The sequence below is a fragment of the Pomacea canaliculata genome, linkage group LG3, assembly GCF_003073045.1.
Source record: "Pomacea canaliculata isolate SZHN2017 linkage group LG3, ASM307304v1, whole genome shotgun sequence".
NCBI classification, from domain to species: Eukaryota; Metazoa; Mollusca; class Gastropoda; order Architaenioglossa; family Ampullariidae; genus Pomacea; species Pomacea canaliculata.
The window spans coordinates 17423225-17446001 of NC_037592.1; the positions used below are offsets into that span (position 1 = coordinate 17423225).

Genomic DNA, 22777 nt, shown 5'->3' on the forward strand with positions numbered 1-22777 from the left:
CGGATAAAGCAATGTTTACCGTGTAACCTACCCCTCCAACAACAACAAAAAAATGTAATATATATATAGATTGCGACACAGTATTAAGAGCGGCTTTCTAGAACGTTCTGAGAAGAGATATTTAGAAATAGCGTCTATGCCACTTTAACAAACCAAGAAAGACAACAAAGAGAAGTTTTTAGAAGTCTATGTCTTCAGGCAGTTTGACAAGATTTCAGAACTCAACAACGCGCCGAGGTCAAAAGTGCATATTTATAGATGTATATAAACAAACTGAACATAATTGCTGTAGGCTGTACTCCTTAAAGCATAGAATGTGCTGACTCCATTACATATCTACTTCAGCGCATTAACAAGAAAAGACAACAAACAGCAAACATGTTGCCAATATCACATGAAAGAGCGATCAACTGACTGGAGACAGGGTCAGAAAACATACAAAAAAAGTCAACAACATATTAGTCAACAGAAGGCTGGATTCCACGGCACGGATAACGATCTGTCCTGGAATAGTTGTTTGTAAACAATCCTAGAATGCAAGTGTACGTGTAGGGACCGATGTGTGTGCGCGTGCTGAAAGGCGTCCTGTGATGTTGTGTTCTTTGTAAACATAAATAAGCTTTATGAATTTGTGTGAGCTTGAGCTGTCTCTCACAGAGACAATTCTAATAAAATAAAAAGTGTTTGTCCATCACCTGCTGTAAATGTGATATGAACTATTTTTCAACCACAACCATGTAGCTGTTGAAATGTCAAGTATTTATGCAAATAGTTTGTGTTTTCTGTAATGGGCAGTTTCAAAGTCTGTGTTTTGTTGCAATAACGAACATTTTTGCATAATTCTCAGTTGACAGCTTTCGTGTCTTAAGTATGAAGAAAGCTGATCTTTGCAAACAACAATCAGATGAAACACATTATGTGTGTTTGTAGCACATTGTCTCGCTGGTATTATGATGTGGGATGGAAAGAGAGAAGAAGGAGGAGGAGGAACAGAAGTTTCCGGTCCTTATGTCAGAAACACCAAAGCTTGCAAAAGAGAGCCTAGTATATAAAACCTGGGTAGTAGCTATAACTAAGTTATGACAAAGCAGCCGACTCTGTAAAACAGGTGCCACACACAGAGAACAGCGTGCCCGAGGCAAGATATGAACCCAGGACATCAGATTTTCACTGCATTTGTGATAATCGTCGCATCACAGGATCGTCCAGACAGCAAGAAGACTAAAAGCTTAAATAACTTTCACTGACATTACCTGTTTTTAAAACAGAGAGTTGTTAATGACAAACTACAATGTTATTCTTATAAAACAAAAACAAAAATTGGGGCACAAACCATTCAAAAGAAAGGATAGGACCTTTTGAGCTACTGAGATATTTCCCAGTTAATGATAAATGTGATAAATGTCAAAAAGGGTACCAGAACTCCAAAAAAGTAACTTTGTTAATGCTGTATGCTTCGCTTTGCCAACGAGAACTTTTATTTTTTAAACCCTGAAAGACCGGACATCTTGCTCTTTCAAACCCATTCTTCTTCGCTTATTGCAGAGACAAGGCTGGCCTCATACTGTACTCTGTAACTGAACTTGTGAGTGTGCGAAGATTGGAAAGGAGGACAATAAAGTAGACGAAATATGAGAGAAGAAAGGAGTGAAAAAAACAGGAAGGAAAGAAAAAAATAAAGTCATGAATGTTAGTAAATACACTTGCATCCCATAATCAGATCTAATCTGACTATTATTATCACCCTTACTTTTCAAAAGTACTTCGTGCAGAAGTCTTTTCGGCGAGAACACGAATGATAATTAACTTGGAGGATCAAGTAACTGCTGACACGTGACATTGGCCTCTGTTGATATGATGAGTTCTACACACAAACAAGTTTTACATGCACTTTGCGAACTGACTCCAATCCCCGAGCCATTGGGTAGCCAAGAACATTGTAGTCAGCCATGCACACACCTTCTGCAGGTCTGTGGTAGATGTAGTAAGTAAGCTGATGTCAGCCTACCCAGTGTCATGGCCGCCTTCTGGACTAGAGCTTGCTTAACTTGTTTCAATTGTCATGGCGATAAAAAGGTAAACTTAAAAGTCCACAAAGATTGAACTCGGAGCATGAAACAATGTTCTCTATGCTGTCTAGTCTTTGTCTTAAAAACTACACTCTTCGAAATCATCTACTTGTTTTACTACAAGATGAAGTATTTTAGAAAAATGGCAACCAAAATTTTCATCATCATCATCATCATCATCATCATCATCATCATCATCATCATCAGTGAGCACATAGTAATATGCAAATATATGCTCTTCAAGCCACTGTACTTATGGTGGTGTCTTCGTCTTCTCTCTATGACGTCACTCAGAAGGGAGATCACTCTCATACAACAAGCCGTTTCAGGTTCGACTATTTGCCTGAAAATGTCATCATATCTGCGCCGTTTGTCTGTGATATTTCCACACTGTGTCAAAGGTAGGTGACTTGCGTTGTAACTTCGAAGGTCTGGAACACAGAAAGCAGAGGTGACTGTGTTTACTGAGTGTCAGACTTCTTACCTTTGTGTACTTCCTGTCAGGGAAGCAGTAAAATCAAGTAACAATGAGACTAAAATCCCTCCTTAACCGTACACATATATTTGACCAAGGTTGGCTAAACGTTTGGACATGATGTTCATTGAAAAACTTGGTCAAACTTCTTCAGATTTTTCTGACTGAGCGAAGGCTAAGGTGCAAGAAAACTAATGAGATGTGTTACTGGCTGTCAGGGGCTCGCCATCTTGTTTGTATGTCTGTACAGATGCGTGGTGCGTGTGTCTGTGTACAGATGCGGCATCCCTGAAGCCTGTTTGCATGTGTCGTGCGTGCCTGTTAGTTGTTAGAGGGAATGGTGGGCGCGCTTGAGTATCTGCAAGGGAACTCGAAGGGGAAGACACAGCAAAGTTTGTTGTTGTTTTTGTTTGTTTGTTTGTTTGTTTGTTGGTTGTTGTTTTTTTGTTTTTTGTTTTTTTTAGCTGTAATTCGACAGAAATCTTATTGTGCTTCATAAAGCTGTCTCATGGACGCAAACTTCCTCTCAATAGAAGACTACATCACCTCCTTCCCACACCTGCACATCCATTCAACCTCATTCATGCTACGTGCTACTACGTCACTTGACCACATACCACGTAGTTCGGTCCACGACCGGGAACACTCCTGACCGACGCCTTGCTCTGATACTTCGGCGGAAGCCTTTCTTCCCACGATTCCTTCGGTGAATCCAGAACCTCTTCCTCGCCATTCGGGGTCGTTGCAGATAAATTCGACAAGGGGATGCCACTTCCGGAGGCCAGACCTGCCAAAGTTTCTGGAGATTTGGTCTGGCTCCCGTTGCCCGGGGCGGCCGCCGCACTACAGCTGGCCCCGCCGCCGGCAGTTCGTTGCGCACTGTGCGTCGTGAAACCGTTGTTGACATAAAATATACTTCCGCTTCCGCTTCCGTTGGGAGCGCTGACGCTGTCGAAAGGCACGTCCCCGTACGCCGTCTCGCACGCTGCCGCATGGTTGTCGAGGCTGGCGCTGCGGCGCGGAACCGTGTAGCTGCGCGTCACCTTCGCGCGCCGCTTGGCAGAACGAGGCTTGCTGGCACGCGCCGCCTTCTTGTTCTTCTGCTCCATCTGCTTCTCCAGCTCGATGGCTGCGTCTATCGCCTCCTCCTGGGCTTTCTTTGCCTCCGGCTCATCCTCGTGTTCCGCCGGGTCCCTCAGGGCATCCTGCAAGTAAAGAGGAATGTCAAAGAGCATCGGTCCCACAGCCTAGTGGCCGAGAAGCTAGTAAAGTGGCTCACCGTGCCTAGTAGAAGCCCCAGGTTCTCGTTTCGCCACCTTTTACCTCCCTGATAAATCAGGATACCCGTCACTGCCGTTTAATCACACACATATAAATACACAAAAATACACACATGCACACACAAACACACGGGTTTCATGAAACATAACAGTGAAGGTGGTTTTGGCTTAACATACGATCCCCCCAATACACTTCCCCATCCCACCCCTAGCTTGGAGGGTGAAGGTTGGGGAGGGGCACCTCACCGCAAACAGACGTCCGTAGATTTCGTCTTCGCAGTAAGCGTCTTTGCCGAGGGCGGAAACCAGCATGATGGTCGTACAGGAAGTGACGGCATTCAGGGTTGTGCTGCGCCTGCCCAGACCATCTGCAGCAGGTCTTATGACGTCATGATTCATTCATTGATCTATTGATGAATGGATCCGTGAAGGTATGGATGCACAGCATGAGATGAAATCGATCTGGTTATATGGTTAGCTTATTTTAAATCTGTCATCATAAAAGTATGAATCGAACAAAATCCGTTAAAATTACAAGAAATTAAGAAGAATTACAAAAACTTATTCTATGCGATACATTAGGCCAGGAACATGGTGGACTGCCCCGCCACAGACCGTGAAGAGATCACTGTATGACCCTTCACCAAGAAATGAGTCACTGAGTGGGAAACTGGATTTTTGTAGTCTGATCTTCAAGTGTATCGATCTGTATGCAAACCATTGATACATAAACTCAGCCAGTCGATGAACAGTCATGGCTGGATGTACAGGCATTGCCCTCAAGGCATTTACCTAGCCACATCTTATCCTGTGCCAGTCCGATAAATACATTGTGGATGTTTGTGATTCGTGTCGTGGATGATTCAGTCATTCATTCGTAGCATAGAGTTGTATAATGTGGATGTGTGTGTGTCCGTGATGCGGATTGACTGTTTTGTTCATATTACGAATGTTCAATTTAAATATGCTCGAACTTATCAAGATTGAGTAGAAGGTGGTCAAAGTATCTCATAGCCTCGTAGCCGCAAGTACGTGTTCATAGGTAGATGGCTGCTTGGTTTTGTTTTCAAATAAATATCGACGAAGTTTGTGCAAGTCTGGCATGTTGAAGACCCTACAGAAGAGACTGAAGGATCATAGAGATTGGCAAACAATAACAGATGTGCTTGGTCTCTGGAACTCACAGCAAATGCAAGTTGGTTCCGTTGGAACAGTAAATGTAAGTGGCTCAATGTGTGCAGGCTACAGATTGTAAGAGGCGGAACGCAACCCTTTCGTTTCTTTCCCGCCCCCTTGACGGTTCTTGATAAATCCTGTGTCCATTTTTGCTCGGTCGGTAGGAGTTTTCCAATGGCAAGTCTTAGCAGTCCTCGGGACGTGTGACCCCTACATTGACCCCTAACCCCACCAGGCTACAGAATGGGAACGACAGCACAAACCTTCTAGTTCGGATGGCTGTGTGACTGTTGTGGCGATTAGTGTTTGTGTGGGATAGTTTTTTTCAGATGAAAGATGATTGTAGACATATGTACTTACACAAACAGGCAGTGATTTCTCCCTCTGGAAGATGAGAGTTCCGGCACAGGGCCACAAGCAGCTGAACGTCTTTCTGGAGAAGAAATACAGCAACTGTCACTCCGTCACTAACGGTCCACCTTCCGTCTGACAGTCATGTTGTAGAGGCTGTATGTAAGGTTGCAGCAGTCCTCAGTCTCCCCAGGGTCATCTTACCTCCGCCAGGAATTGAACATCAGTCACTACGATTTTCAGTCACGTTTTTATCGCTTTTATAAGGTAACTGATGAAACCTGTATCTGACTACATTCCTTTACACCAGACATTCACGACCAGGACATATGAAGCTATAGTTACAGGTAAGAGGCAATAATTGGAGACAGATTCTTTTTAACCGGACAAATATGGACAAACGTTTGTCCAAGTTTGCCAAAGTTTTTACATGATGGTTATATACAAAATATCTGAGACTTGGTCAAACGTTCCTCCATATTTGCCCGGTTAAGAAGGACCTTTATAAATACAGTTTCAACACAGCCGCGGGCACTCACCCTCTCTCTCTCTCTGTCTCTCTCACACACAATGCTCTATCTCTCCCCAACTGTCACACGCACTAAGACACAAACACATGCACGCACACACAAACACAGGAATCACTCAAGAATAAATGAACATGTATCTCCTATCGAAAAGTAAAAGATGTTAATTATTAAACTTCACAAAATTACCCTTATTTCTGTGAGTAAAGTTTGCAATTTCGCATTCTTGAAATCTGCTTTCTTCTTTGCTCGCTTCATGTTCATCATTTCGATGTGGTGTTTATGCTTTATTGTCATCAGAAAACCTGCACAGCATCTTCATTATCATTATCATCGTCATCATTGGTCATCGTCCTTGTCAGAAGATTTACATCTTAGGGGAATGAGATTACAAATTTGCTCTGGGCCACACAGACACACTCCCGCGTAATTACAGTATCACACACCAATTAATTACAGTAATACAACCAGTTAATTACAATATCACAGACCAATTAATTACAGTATCACAGACCAGGTGCACTAAAAAGCAAAATAGTTCTCGAGAAACGATGCTAAAGAGAGTTTCTAGATGAGTTGTTATCGAGGGCTGGGTGAAAAGGAATGGCTGTGGACGAGAGGCTGTAGAGGAGAGTTCTAGAAGCAACTCACTGTTGACGATGCGGACGACCCGCCAGGGCAGCAGCAGGACCAGGATGGTGGCGGCATCTTTGCCCGTTTCGTACCAGCGGCTGTCGAGGAAGACGAAATCCAGCGCAAAGGACGCCAGCACGATGAAGGCGTCAAACACCTGCAACGTCAGGCTGGGCGTCAGTCAGGTCAGAGGTCATGCAGTCTTTCCATCATTAAGTTGATCAGAAGACAAGGCGCGCGCGCGCACACACACACACAGGTGTATATTAAATAGAAATAAAAGACCATACCTCAAATCGTTTCTTGAGAAAGCCTGTTCCCATGCAGATAAGTTTTGCGAGAGTCTGGAGACAAACCAAAAGTAAACATTAAAATTTCACTTTCCCGAAAAAACAGCCATTGAACTACAATACTGCTCTAACCCTATATTACACCTGTTGCTTTATTACCTCCTCCTGCGGCTCCTCTAGACCCTTCTTCATCGTCGTCGTCATTACTGTAACTGCTCATGATGTTATTACTTGCTAACACTCTTTCTTCCTCACAAGATATCTTCATGGTTCTAAAAGATTTTGTTCATTTGATCTTCTTAAAGTTTATTGGACCTTCGTGGTTAAGTAGTCACATATTACACAACAATATGTGTCCTTTAGTTATACGCGTATAGAGGCGGCTTAGTTGAGAGTGTAGTAAATGAGGGAGAGAGAAAAATCTACTTCAGCTTACCAGCCGGTAAATACTCATCAGAACGGATCTAACCACCCTCAGCTGGTCCTGCTGTGGAAACCGTCTCACTGCAGTGCACATGGCAATGAAGGGCAGACAATGCTGCCTCGGTCACTTGGATCTCAGTTTGTTGAGATCGTCATCAGCTACAAGTGCCCGTCCATGCAGGCTAAGCTTGTAAGATTGAATTAATAATCGTAAAGGTAGTCCTATGGTCTCGGTTCCTCAAAGTTGCTTTGTAAGATGTTTAGGGCGATAATTATTGAGACAGTACAGCGCCACACAATCTATAGCGCACAAGCCGTAGTCGCGTCCCCCAGAGAGAGGGCAAGGTTGTGGCGGGAAAGGGGTCAGCAGGCAGGCAGGACCCTGATGTACAAATGAGCACGGAGGATGCAGGTTAACTTTTTTTTTTTTTGGGGGGGGGTATCTGTTCTCTTTTCATGACAATGTCTCGAAGTATTTATACCTTTGGAAAGATTTCTTTTGTCTTGTGATAAACGAATTTACAAACTGCGTGTACACAAGAGCTGTGACAATGTTTTATATTAATAGAAATAAAACAAAGCATCCTTTCGTAGAAATGCAATGTCATTCGTCATTTCAGCTTTCAAAATAAAATGTAAGAAAAAATCAGTTTGAAAAGAGGGGAGGAAGCTACGAGAGGCATTATGACATTTTCGTGCAATGTATCCGGCCGCAGAATAACAGTTTAATTTTGAAAGTGAAATCTGAGAGCGAAACAATCTCCTCTTTGTACAGTTCAGGTTGAAAGTTTGTGCAGCAATGAAACAGCCTACGACAGTACGAGATAAGAGCGTTAGCTTTGAGCTATGACGTCCTTCCTTCCCGCCATCGCGAGCTGCTCTCCATTACTGGAGACCCCCATTCCTCATTGAGAAGCACAACAGAATGGTGGCTGCTGCGTCCGATAGTATGGAAACCTTTTACCATACTGTACCATAATGCATCTCTCTGACTGCTGCAGAACGCGGTAAACACAAGATGCCTGAAGACATTGCAAAGAGAGACCATGATGAAGGAAGCCCGCCACGTGATCGTAAGTAGAAAAAGGTCGGTCATCACTCTGGATGTACATTGTCCAGGTTCCAGTCAGTTTGTCAATCTTCACTAGTGATCTTAAACCAAGGAGGATGGACGTCGAGGAGAAGAAGCAAGAACAAGAAAAACAGCAACTAAATTATAACAAGAAGAACAAGAATCTAATGATGATAAGAGGAAAAAGAAGGGAGAAAGCGATGTTGATTTCTCTCAGCGGACGTGGCAAGGACTGCGTTAATCCATTTTTGTGGAGTTTCCATGTCTCTTGAGTGCTGCACGTAGCATCTGCCATCTGTCTTGTAGACCAATTTGCTGTCATACATCTGCCAAATGCTCTTCTTTCTCATAAAAGCTCTCTTTTAGTGCTCTTTTAGTCTTTGCCGAGGCACAAATTTGGCCGAAGATCTGGACGAGGACAACAACAAAAGCCGGCGTGGAACTTCAGCCACCGGGGGCAAGACCGCCATACCATTCACCTGACCCTATCTCCCACCGAAATATAAGTAAACCCAAGGGTAGAGACACATGCAGCCTCAGCATTTCACTGTGATATGTAAATAAGAAATGTGAGTTTGACTGCGGACTCAGTAACTTCTGAGTGTATTTGACCATGTATGTTCAATATTCGTTGGCATATATATATAACCACACGGATAACAACTTTTCTTTACAATCTTGTTGTGGTCACCTTCAAACAAAATTTGACAAATGAGAGGATGGAGAGTGAGGAAGGAGAGCGGAGCAGTCTGCAGCGCCACCTGTGCAATGAGAGGCAATGAGTTACAACGCTACCCAAGAGGCGTTGGGTGACGTCAGGGTGTGAAGGGTGTTGTTGACTTCAGCGCAGTTCAATGAGTCGCGGTGACCGTGACACATGGTGACCTTTAGCTGGTCATTGCCACGTCATCAAAACAAACATGGATGACAGCCAGCCGCCGGGCGCTCATGCCGAAAAGTCACTGGACCGCAATGGTTACAATAATAAAAGCTCTTTGTGCTGAGTTCTAGGAGCTACATAGCCAAACAACAATAAGCGTGGGGTTACCCCTACACACAGACACACACCTCCCAGCACCTCCACATTACCGTTACATTCACTCTGTGTGCACACAAAGCAACGCACATTTAATATGCTGTGTGTAGACGAACGAATGAACAAATTAGCCATTAACAGGCTGTGAGGACGTGGCTTTGCTTGTGTAGGAAACCGCTACCAACATTTATACTTCAATGGAGAGAATTTTATCCAAACTACCGCCACATTGGTAACTGTATGTTTTCATTGTTTCACAGAACTTTTGTTGACAAGTCACTATTTATTGTCTAACAGCATGCAACACGTAAATAATGGAATACTTTCTCTCTGAGTGCTGGTGTGTAAATAATTTTTGGAAGAGTTTAGTAAGATAAGAATACAATTGAAAGAATTCGATATTTGATATTCCATAAAAGAGAATATAAGTTTCTCGGAAAATGGTAAATAAATCACAGATATATGGTCAATAAGTTTGTCGGTAAACGGTAAATGTTCACCGCAACAAGGAAGTGGTCAGTCAGTAACATTTGTCACTTGAATTCAACTGCTTTAGTAAATAAATATATCAGTTTCTGATTAATATATTAATATCTTATTCGCTTGTTTTCCAAAGTGAAGGATATTGCAGTAAATTAGCAAGCAAACGTTTAGTTTCTTTACCTTCTATCATGCTAAGTATCACACAATCGTCATCTTCATTTAAAACAATTTCCTAATTTTCATGTAGATTAAAATGTTTAAAGCATCACATCTACGGTGTGAAATAACCTCTCGAAGAAAAATGCAGGTTAAAAAGCTTTAAGCACTAAATCCACATTTACATTGTAGACGCTGAACAAGCCTCACAAAAGACGAATCTGTTTAAGCAGGTTTTTTCCATTAATTCACACACTTAGTCGTTCTCAAGGAGCATTTAAATACTAAACTAGTTGCAAAGATGTAAATATCTCACTTCCTCGCTGTAAACATCCTAAAATATACAAGTACAGCAAAACAATCATAAAGTTATAACTGTTCCCTGTGTATCCAGGAATTAATTCCAAAATGTTAATACATAATTTAAAGAATGTAAAACACAAATCACAAGTTATTATCCATCAGGGTTTGTTTTTAATAAAACGATACACTGTATCTGAATATTACTACAATGTTAGGTTCCAGTTCTGAAGGGAGATCATTGCCTACACTTGAGTTCTGGTGGAACAAATAAGCTGAAACTTCATAGAAACAACTGCAGTTTTTTTTATAAAGCTATTTATTAATTTATCTCTTCACTGAAGACTAGAGTAATGATTGGAAGTTTGTCTCCGGGTCATAAAACCAGGATGTAAAATATTCAAGAACATTCTAGCCCACCATGTCATCAACAAAACAAAGAAAAAACTCTGTCCCCCGCAAACATAAAACTCTGCTCCAGCACAATCCGCCTTTACGCCAGACTTCCATGTTTTCTTGCCCAACACAAAAGCGAGTGCATGCTGCACACGAGACGACCGCTTTGTCCGTGCACGTGCGGCGCGCGAGAGTCTAAAAATAGTCCAATGACGTAAAGCCAGCACGAGTTGTCTGCCGGGGAGACTGGAGTAGCCCGTCCCTTGCCTTCGCGTCTCTGTCTTTAATAAACAGCCGATGGAATACCAGGGCCGGGGACCCAGGATGTCAGCGCTCGTAACATGCAGGTGACCCTGGTTTCAATCGCCATGGGCACACATGCACACAACGTACAGCCGCCATGACCATGCTGGTCACGTGACTAGTAACCTCATACCCACCCCAACACACCACGAACACACTACACCCATGTCAAAGTACAGATCGATAGCTGTCAGAGCAAATCGAAATGCCTGTGGAGGGGCTGTCGATGACTGTCGGGAGGGTGCAGACTAAGAGGGTTCGTGTTCCACATCAGGTCGTTGAGACTCCAGAGTTGAGAAAATGGGGCGTAGTTGTGATCAAACATTTTACATCATTAAAAACATGCAGAGACAATGATAAAACAGGGTTCACAATGTTTTCATTGGTTGGGATGAGAGTTTGTTGAGAGACAAGTGTCATCTGTTTACGTTCTGTGTATCGAGCCACCAGGAAACAACTATATTCACACACACACACACTCACACACACTCACACACGCATTTTTGGACAGGCATGCGCAGACCGCCGTTTAATTTATCAGTGCCAAATGATGGTGGGACACGTATAGTCTCCATCAGGACATCTTGGCGATGTGGATGGCTACATACTGTCTCATGAAATCAGTGTCTTCCAATCATCATCGACGGCCTTTTCCTACAGAACTGCAGACGACCGAGTGTGTTACACACAACTGTCCATACAGCAATACACACGACAAATGTAATTTATATCATTGTTCCTACGCCAATAAAGACTAAATATAATTTACAAAGCTCTCTACCGGACCACAGACGGGCGTTGTATTTTATACAACTGTGAGTACGGCGATACAGACGACGAAATATAATTTATCAAACTATTCCTACAGCACAAACCATCAAATGAAATTGATACAACGGTAACTAGGAGATTACAGACGAGCAACTGTAATGTATCTGTTCCTACAGGACTCTAGACGAGCAACTGCAGTCTATACAAGTGTTTCTACAGCAATGTAGACGACATAGCAATCATCTCTACTGTTCCTCCAGCAGTTCCTAGGAAGCCAGTCGCGTGCTTTTCGTGCGATCGGCGTCTGTCCTGCCAGAAATTATCGGTGGACCGAGGGCTAGCGGGTCATAGTGACAGGAGATAGCCTCACAAGTCCGCGTGTGCGTGCTGGTGACGTGCAGCCAGCAGCCGCCAGTGACGCACGGCGTGGGTTGCCGATGACGTAGAACGTCGTTAAACACGTTTAGGTTGAGTCAGAGACGTTATACCCGTCTCTGGTTGAGTCAACACATTGCGCCTTCCCTGAAGTTATGAGCAACTATCTTGAGCTCCGCCTTTTCACTACCTCGCTAACAACTGCATCACCAATTTTCTCTTTCAAATTAATTCTGGAAAGAAAATATACTTCGCTTGAAAATCCACATATGTATTTATAATCACCACACCGATATTAAAATCTTTTTTGTCCACTTTGTTTAGTGATAAGCTTTCACCATTTCGGACTCTGACCGTTGTCCACCCACACCCAGCCCCTCGTTTCAGCCCAAACAGTTTGTTGTTTTGCGATGCAACTGTTAAGTCTGACCGTCCAAGGGAAACAGCTAAGAGAAAAACCTAACTCCAGTCTCTCGCTGGGACAGAATTCGATCACTTGTGTTTTACTCTGCCAGGGCCGTTGATGGATTATCAGCTCGCCTCCACCTCCACCAACAAAATCACCATATAGAAAGGCTCGGCGTCGGCGGCGGCTCTCCATCAACCCGGCGGCCACACACACAAACACGGTGCTGCAGACGTAGTTACCCATGACTCACTTTCGTGACCACAGCTTAGGTTGTTGTTGTCGTCAAGCGTCGTCACTGGTTTTGGAGCTGACAAGGGACAGGTGCTGTGTGATTGGGTGCACGTGCATTTTAATCAAGTCGCCCACCGACCTGTCGTAGGCGCGGAACTCGTGAGAGCTGCGTGAGATGGTGATGTATGAGGCTTAGAGGCACAGCCACCTGCACACCTGTCATTCTTTAGTAATACCCATACGTCACTTGTCGCCGACTTAATGACATGTACGTCACTCATCACGCCTCCAGAGCAGCTGCAATACGTCACTAATGCTCGCATTCAGCGACCTCAGGGTCGTCAAGCTGCAATATTTCAGCAAGAATTCTCGGCACTGCGGGCCTTTCAGGTGTTGGATGCAGCATCAGTTTTGTGATACATTTGGTAACCAAGTAACACAGAATACACTAAAAATACACTGGTGGGATGAGCTTCTCCTCGAGCGACTCACGACTTTGATGGCACCCGGGATGTACATCGAGCTTTTTTGAGTCTTGAGTGCACGCCAATGGTTCCACTAAGGTCCAGCTTCTCGGAGTCAGAAGATGTACATTTGCTTCCTATCGCTCTAAAGCTGAGAATTATATCAGTTTACTAAGAGAATGGCTATAGTTAATCCAAAGTCTCGCTTATCCAATCTTTTTCTTTCTATTTTATTTCCTTTTTCTCTTTCCCTTTATCACCTATCTTCTCTCCCTCTGACCTGATGATTCTACTCAGTATGCAAAGCACTAAAAGGCCAAAGCTACATCCAATCCCGAGGCTTTCGTCCGCAGGCAGATGAAGGCGGTGTGCTGCTGAGAATGTTGTTGACAGACAGTCTACAGACTACATGCCTCCATGTCTTGTTTTTCACTCCTTGCATTGTGTTTGGCCTGCAGCAGTTAGCGCCGTCAACATCGCCCACAAAACACCGGCCTGTGTCCTTATCACCATCGACCTCCCTGCGACAACATTAACACCGGTCCGACTGCTGTCGGCGACCGTTAGAAGCCATTTTACTGCTAGCCAGACATATTAATGAATGGACATTAACGCCTCGTAAAGATAATTAAAGAAATAATTAATGTTTATTTTCCGATTACACGAAATCCACTTGTTAACTGCAATATTACTTGCGGATCTTTGTACACGCGATAATTGCAATGTAAACTGTAAGCCATTCTCAGATTTCAATCTTAAACTAAACAGATTGTTATCTTTAAATGCGATTGTATGTACGTGCATGTATGAAGAGTGACAAGGCTGGACTAAAGGAAGATCTGACTGTCCAATACAAAGGTGACTAAGAAACCTCTCGTCTACAGCACGTGCTTGTCGAAAGTACCTGACCATTACCTGGTCACCGCTGTAGAGGAGGATTGCGATGGGATATCTTCCAGTTAGACAAAGAATTGTTCCAGTTTCTGCTACAAGATAGTCACTTTACAAAATTGTGGACGATCAGAAGAGTGCGTGATGTTGTAGGCCTGCATCTCAGTGAGGATGGCGGGACAAACATCCATCTTAATCCGTTTAAAACAAACACAAACACACACACAAGTAAAACAAAAACAGTGAGGATGATAGAGCGGATGATGGAACACGTGATAAGGTGGTACGTTTCGTCCCTCTGTCATGCAACTGTCTCACTCCTCCTTCCTCTTCTCTCTCTCTCTTTCTCTCACGCGCGCATGCCGCGGTCACTACTGACCTCTATGACCATGACGGAGAGGATGACGAGGCTGGCGATGTGCAGCGTGGTGGAGGCCTTGTGGATCTTATCGTACTCGTTGTGGTAGTGGCTGTGCCGCGTGTCGTTCTGCGCGATGTGCTCCGGCGCGTACTCCGCCACCAGAAAGAAGCTCTCCTTCACGTTGTTGATCTCCAGCACGAACACATTCTCCATCTTGAAGCCGTCGTGGCGTTGTCCAGCTTCACGAACTGCACCGAGGGGGGCAAGGCCGTCTGCGTGTCCCCTGACCCCTGCTCGCTTCGCCGCCCCCGCCGCCCCGCGCCACCTGGCGGAGCTTCGCCCAGATCCGCAACCTCTCGCAACGGGGATGCGGCGCTTATCTGAGCGTCTCGTGACGTCACGCTTTGTTGCAGAGTGCGTGACCTGGCCGGGTCGCCACTTCCGGACTGCGTGAGACTGCTCGATTCTGTCTGGAGGGCTGTCTGGGAGGCTGTGGGGCACGTGCACGCGCAACGCAGACAGGAGAAATCGTCCGGCGACTTGAGGACGATGGCCTCTTGAATCTGGCTGAAGATGTCCTCCACGTTCCGCCCGTCAAACGATGCGAACTGGTCAGGGTACTTCTCCCGCAGGTACTGCACAAACCGCAGGATTTCCTGCTCCTCGTTCTCGAAGCGGACTGTGGGCAAGGTGGAGTGGGGTGAGAGATTGGACAAGACAAAACAAGAGCGAACTTCAATGAATACATTTCATCCCTCGTATTTACTTTGCTGCATGACTACAACATTTTCTTGTCACTAAAGATTCTCCTCCTCCCCTGCGCTGGAGTATCGTTTGGGCAGCATTTTATAATTGATATGTAAATCATCACGATGATTAATTCAGTTTCTTGAAGTTTTATCAGAGATATATGTCACAAGAAGAAAGAATTATCAGGATGATTGAATTTATGAATTATAAAATCAAAATTAGAAATTTGAGCTTACACTTAATGCCTTGCAAATCCACCATTAGCTCGGCTAGAACACACGCGCATTCGATGACAACCAGGGCGCAGATGGCGATGAGAACTGTTCTGCTGTTGATGTACTTGAGGGTTTTCCGCCGGCACCTGTAAGAGAAATAACAACAACGGGTAGAGAGTTAATAAAGCACACCACCCTGCCCTGCCTTCAACGCTGACGGTTTGTTTGTACGTGCATCCTGACAACTGACACGAACAGGATGAGAACACAATAATAACAAGACAATGAACGTGGCAAGTCGATAGGCGATGGCAAGATCAGTCATTTCGTACAGAACATGTACATAGCAATAACGACGACTACGACGACAACGACAACGACAACGACGACACACGAATGGCAGAATGCGTTCGTGGCAAGAACACCAACACAAGAAAAGACGTACACGACAATAACAGGGACAAGTCAGGCCCTGGGATGTGGGTGAGATATAGGTTGCGTCCCTTTAATTGACACCGGAAGTCTCAGATTAGTGACGTCATCACGAGTAAACGAGAAATCCCAGTGCACATGCGCATAATCAAATTATATCGCAAAATCATTTACTGCAGGCGTCAACCCCATCCCCAACTGACCTTCCCTACAAAATGATTTTGTGTTTGTATTTCAGTGCGACAGTTACTGCACGCGCCCCGCCATATTGAACTATGCAAACAAACACAAAAACTTTCCTGTATTTTAATGATTTTTAACACGACCGAGCGAATCATTTTGCTATCTGTTGCTAATCGTTCTTCATTTTTTTTTTTTAACCAATAATCGTGGGCTGTTTGTGGGCATTATTTCTCCTCCTTTTTCTCCCTAAGCCCATGTTTAGTCCGCGCTGACCAGTTCTCGCAGCTCCATCAGCCGAAGCACCTACTGTAACATGTATACTAACATTGCATGTATTCAATAAAGAGCCTCGATTTAGCCAGAACTTAGTCCAGTACGATAGCTAGCTGTATATACAGAGACAGAGGATCAGTTAAATAAACAGACAGACAAACAGACTAATGACGCAGGAGGTGTGGACGTTATGTGCGTGTGTGCGTGCACCTTAGCGATCTATTTTTCACGGTCCGCTTCATGTACTTTGCCATTTCTTTTTTATTTAGCAGGAAGGCCATCTGGGTAATCTACTGGATCAGTGGCCAGTCCTTTACTAACACGTATTCCAGTAAATTATATCGAAGGCCACGCTTCTGTTTCCAGTTACAAGATCTTGTAAACATTAATTTTATTCATTCACCCTTTGAAGGGTGTGGACTAAATAACAGTATACACAAACAGTTGTTCACCACACAAGTTCTTCATACAGAGCTTGAATAACAGGAAATGTAAGATAGTGTTATATATAAAAACATAATAGTGATACTAAAGTTGGCAATAATCAAATATGTGCGGAATTTAGCAAAGCTTAAACCAGTAGCATTTCTTATCAAAACTATAAAAATAATTTTTATAAATTGGATTCTCAACGCATGCTTAATTGTAGAGCAGAAATTAGCTTCATTTTTCATTTAATTTAACTTGATTAGGGCGTTTGAAATAAAATTTATCAATTAGTATTTTTATTCTAGAGTAATTAAAGACTGGAATGTAGTGGAATTCGTTCCCAGTATCAAAGTTGTGCGTTCACTACAATGTCGTTTCAAAACCGTTCAGTGTGGACTGGAAAGACTTTTATTTCAGGTTCTCAACTCGTGCTACGCCGTCCCTGTAAGATAATAGAGTAAAATAGCTTTCACAAGAGAAAATGGCTTTCTGCATTCTGTAATTTTAACATACATCAGGGATGCCATCATGCATGGGCGTGTCCACACCTCGTTACGTGAGCACCACGTGACCTGCACCCAGGTTCCTCCAGTGCAGAAAAATATTCCCCCCAACCCTCGGCCTTCTTTTGCTTCAGAATTAGGCGGAAACATCCAGGAAAACCTTTTCAAGTGAACCCTGGGAAAAAAAAATCAACTGTTTCCCGACATTGAAGTGTTGACATTGTTGGTCAAGCTGCCATTCCCCAGTGGCGGGCCTTTCGCAATGTTGTTGTCAATCGTTATTCGTGCTTGACCTACAAATTCAAACGAATATCCAGTAAGGGTTTACCAAACAATTTCCCGGAAACTCATTCTTTTAATGGTTGCGTGATGCATTGTGCGATGGATCATTGGCTGTCATTGTGAAATAAATATAAACTACTTAAAAGGCGATCACCGTACAGAAGAGTCTATTATACAGATTTCCTACTTTTCCCTCTTTGGCAAAAATAAATCCTTGGGAAGTAAACACTTGATTCCCTCCTTGGACACTCAGCCTATAGAGGGAAATCTTCACACTAGAGCATTTTCCACTCGTTTTCCATAGATGGAATCTCTGAATAGCAATTGTGCAACATTTATAGTTGCGAGAGTTGCTTGCAACATCAGGTTTAGTTATGTGGAAGCTGGACTGATTCCTTCAACGTGCCTTTTCACGAGTTCCTTCTGTCCAACATGGTGGACAGGCATGTAGGTGTCGCCACAGTCGTTTCTGTGCTGTGAGTGAGTCTAGAGTGCAGCTGGACGTCAGCCTCACGCGCATGTCATGACAGGTGAGGACGCCAGTGAAGACACCGGCATGTGAGACACTGTTGCTGGCTCCCTGCTGCTGACACTGACAGCAAAGATGTGACAACCATTCTGTTGTATTGCTTCTGCTCAACGACAAGAATCCTCACAAATCAATGCAGCTGTCTTCACCGTTTGTTGTAGTCACCAAAGCCAAAATTATAACGGGGTTTGTTTATTTTTTATTTTTTTTTTTGCGCACATTAAATGTTAGAAGTGTTGAAAATCAATATATGTCACGGCTATGTAAAATCCGGAAATAAACAAAAAAAAAAAAATTGTTCGACCATCATTGTTGTCTGCACACATTTCCAGTGTTATTCCCCACCGCTAAAGACTCGTTCACTTCAACATTTTTTTTTAACTTGTTGACATGTGACCAGACCCTCCCCGTTGTGTATTTATTGTAGCCCCGGAGGGAGGGGAAGGGGGTTAAATGTTTTCCTACCTCGAAGAACAATCCATACGCTTAATATAAAGAGCGAGGGGTGGGATGGGTAGCGTGAGGGGGATGAGCCCCATCCATACCACAAGGCACAAGGAGGACGAGGAGGTGTGGAAGGCTGATGGAGTAAGGCGACATAAAACTAATGCCTCTTACAAAGAACAAAAAAAAGCTGCTCTACATACTGAGCATGAATGAAACAGATCAATGGGAAGGAGAAGTAGGGGCTTGGCTTGGCTTGGTGTGTGTGTCGGGAGGGATTGGAGAAGGGAGGACTGAATAGAGGAGCTGTCCGTTAGCTTCGACTGTGGCGCCGCGCGCTGGTGGCCGAGTTTTCATTCCGTCCAGGGAGAGCAGGATCGATTCCGCTCTTTCTTACAACGAGAAGATCACTCCTGTTTCATTCACGAAGAAAGCACAGGAAGTCCAAAGTTTACAGCAAATAATAGAAGATAAATAGAGTTTCTTGAGCTTGTGACGCCTGGTGAACAGTGTACTCCGGGTCTTAGCATCTCCCGATGAACATCAGACTGCTGATGTTCCTCCTCCTAACCCTTGTTTCCGTTGTTCTTTGCTCGGTTATTTATTACCTGTCGTGTGATTCAGCACTAAGTGGTACACAGAAGCGCAGACATGAACGAAAAGCTGTGGTAATCAGTGTTCAGGCTCATCTCTCAAAAGAAAAGTAAAGAATGAAATTGTTCAGGATCATTTTACGTACCTCGAGGTGGAGGACACGATTTAAAAGGCATCATAGAAGAACAACTGACAACAAACTGTGTCGTTTTAAATCTTGGTTCAAGAAAATAAAATCATTGACCTGAATGATATGACTAGGGTGCTGAGGAGGAGCACGCTGTAGACAGTTGTAGTCGTAAGACAGCCCGACGGCCACAGACATCATTCCACAGAAAAAAAAAGGAAACCAAGATCCCGGCGACCATGACGATGGACATAAAGACAGCCCGCAAGCTGTAAAGGTTGACTGAAAGATGGACACTTCGCGCTAGAAAAAAGTTATTACAACTTGGACCCGACAGCATCGACCTCGAGACCTACATTCTGTCTGTAGATCATCATTTCTCTGGCCTGCGTCTGTACACAAGGTCGGATGGGAGAGAGCGAAAGAAGGAAAGAGCAGAGAAATGAAAAAAAAAAACCCAAAAATTATATCTATGTGTCTGTGCGTGTGTTTGCACGCGTGATTCATCAAATGATCAACAGGCTAGCCTCAAGAAGCTGTTGCTGAATGCTGTGTCCTGTCGCAGCCAGCAGAGCTGAGGGTCAGGACTGTCAGACCCTGTCTGTGAGCGGCGGAGAGACACGAAGTATATTTAGCATCGTGAATCACCGGCGTCACAGCCACCCGTGCCGCCTGGCATCAGAAGAAAAAAGGCAGAAATGTCACATACCCGGATTCCTCGGGATACATCTCCTCCCCCTTGGCGGGTGGACTGTCGGCTCTGTGGGGCTCCCACGAACAGGGGGAGGTCACCGCCATGGCGTCGCTGGGTCCACGCACCGAGCGGAGGAAGCAGAGCGATGAGCAGAGGGAAGAGGAGGAGAAAGGAGGCGACTAGTCCAGCATGGCCGGGGCTGTGATGGCGCTGTGGCTGGCCCAGACAGCGGCCATGGCGGTGCTGTACATCTGGGAGGGGGGCCTTCTTCCGCTTCTGCTTTCCTCCAGATTCTCTTTTGGAAACGGTCCTGGGCAGGGCGGGAGCCGCTGGTATTGATCTGCTCCGCGCCTCGCCCTCCTGTGCGCCTACAGCACTGGGAATAGGTGCACACACTTACAGCCACACACACAAACAGACACACATACAAACACATATACAAATATACACTGGGAATAGGTGCACACACTTACAGCCACACACACAAACACACACATATACATATACAAATACACACTGGGAATAGGTGCACACACTTACAGCCACACACACAACACACACATATACATATACAAATACACACTGGGAATAGGTGCACACACTTACAGCCACACACACAAACACACACATATACATATACAAATACACACTGGGAATAGGTGCACACACTTACAGCCACACACACAAACAGACACACATACAAACACATATACAAATATACACTGGGAATAGGTGCACACACTTACAGCCACACACACAAACACACACATATACATATACAAATACACACTGGGAATAGGTGCACACACTTACAGCCACACACACAAACACACACATATACATATACAAATACACACTGGGAATAGGTGCACACACTTACAGCCACACACACAACACACACATATACATATACAAATACACACTGGGAATAGGTGCACACACTTACAGCCACACACACAAACACACACATATACATATACAAATACACACTGGGAATAGGTGCACACACTTACAGCCACACACACAAACACACATACATATACATATACAAATACACACTGGGAATAGGTGCACACACTTACAGCCACACACACAAACACACATACATATACATATACAAATACACACTGGGAATAGGTGCACACACTTACAGCCACACACACAAACACACATACATATACATATACAAATACACACTGGGAATAGGTGCACACACTTACAGCCACACACACAAACACACATACATATACATATACAAATACATACTGGGAATAGGTGCACACACTTACAGCCACACACACAAACACACATACATATACATATACAAATACATACTGGGAATAGGTGCACACACTTACTCTTACTCTTACACACACACAAACAGACACACACACACAAACAGACACATATACAAATACATATACAAATACACACTGGGAATAGGTGAACACACTTACAGCCACACACACCAACAGACACACATACACATACACACACATATACAAATACACACTGGGAATAGGTGCCCACACTTACAGCCATACACACAAACATACACATACAAACACATACAAATATACACTGGGAATAGGTGCCTACACTTACCACCACACACACAAACAGACACGCACATACAAATACACACAGACAAAATTACACACACAAATACACATGCACATGCAAATGCAATGACACACACAAATACACACACATACAGATACAGACATACGCACATGTTCCTATCTCACTGCCCATTCTATTTCACTTTCACCCTTTCTCACACAAATAGTTCGTCACTCGTTCTCTCTTGCTCACACTATTTTCATTCTTCACGTTTTCTCCCTTCTTTGCGCACACACGTGTATGTAAGTGTGTGTAGGCCTTAGCTTGGAGAGACTTCAAGACGTCCTCGCGCTTCGCCTTCAAGCGCAGACCGGAAACGATGGGCGAGGCTGTGGTGGTGCACGTGCCACGCTTTTTTCTACGTCGTTAGACAGGGCACGGGGTACAGATCAGGGGCACAGGGCACAGGGCACAGGGTACAAATCAGGGGCATAGGGTACAGGGCAGGGTTAGAGGGCACGGGGGACAAAGCACAGGGCAGCATACTGCTTGACCCAAACTTTACAAACTACACTCACGATGCCACTTCGCGAAGTAAATGACGGTGGTGTGATGGATGGAAAAGAACCACAGAAAGAACCACCCAAGCCTTTAAACACAATGAATTTTAAGTCAGTAAGAGTATTTTTTGAAACCTAAACCCTGAAAACGTTTTCTGAAGTTGTTTCCACACGAACCTGTAACGACCCCAGCGCTGTTTGTCGGAGGCAGGCGGCGCTGTGTGAGAGGTCACGTCGCTGGCCTCTGGCGAGTGACACTGCGCTGGAGTGTGACAGCTGTGCGTGATGTCCTGTATGCAGGATATTGAACCAGGGGTTAGCTGCAGGGCTGTCATGCTGGAACCTGAGGCACCTCGCACTTACTGAAGTGCACGGAGGTGGATGTTGGCTTCTTCTACATTCATATTCGAGAGGCTGTCACATTAGTTCTCCACTTTTTTAAAGTATCACGAAGCCATCGATACCTCGGATGATTGGCGAAGTCTGTTTGCTGAAGCTTTTCTTTGAAAAACCGACCCCCACACCCATACACACCAATAAAAAATTCCACGTAAGACGAACTATTTATAAGGAGAGAGATAAAATAACATTCTAAATATACGCCCTGTAACCGATCTCGTATTCAGTGTTTGGGATGATCGCACGGTTTCTATGACAGCCGCTATTGACATGTGACGTTCGTGTAGTCCTTGTGTTGATCAACAACTTGCTTTTCCCACCGTCAGAA

General features: G+C 44.3%; 1 protein-coding gene across 2 annotated transcripts in view; it reads right to left on the bottom strand.

Annotated features, from left to right (window-relative positions):
- Nucleotides 1-66: 66 nt before the first annotated feature.
- LOC112560398 overlaps nt 67-22777 on the bottom strand; it is a 31337-nt gene continuing 8626 nt past the window's right edge. Inside the window, exons 1-10 of one of the 2 annotated variants that reach the window (XM_025232237.1) lie at nt 19943-20411; nt 15459-15583; nt 14491-15151; nt 6802-6855; nt 6530-6668; nt 6068-6183; nt 5361-5433; nt 4071-4192; nt 3162-3749; nt 67-2500 (exon numbers count right to left, since the gene is read on the bottom strand). In XM_025232237.1, coding sequence (XP_025088022.1) covers nt 2465-2500; nt 3162-3749; nt 4071-4192; nt 5361-5433; nt 6068-6183; nt 6530-6668; nt 6802-6855; nt 14491-14685 — 1323 coding nt within the window. In that variant the 5' untranslated portion in view covers nt 14686-15151; nt 15459-15583; nt 19943-20411 and the 3' untranslated portion in view covers nt 67-2464. Of the gene's footprint in view, nt 2501-3161; nt 3750-4070; nt 4193-5360; nt 5434-6067; nt 6184-6529; nt 6669-6801; nt 6856-14490; nt 15152-15458; nt 15584-19942; nt 20412-22777 lie in introns of those variants that run through there. The other variant, XM_025232236.1, reaches the window with a different exon arrangement.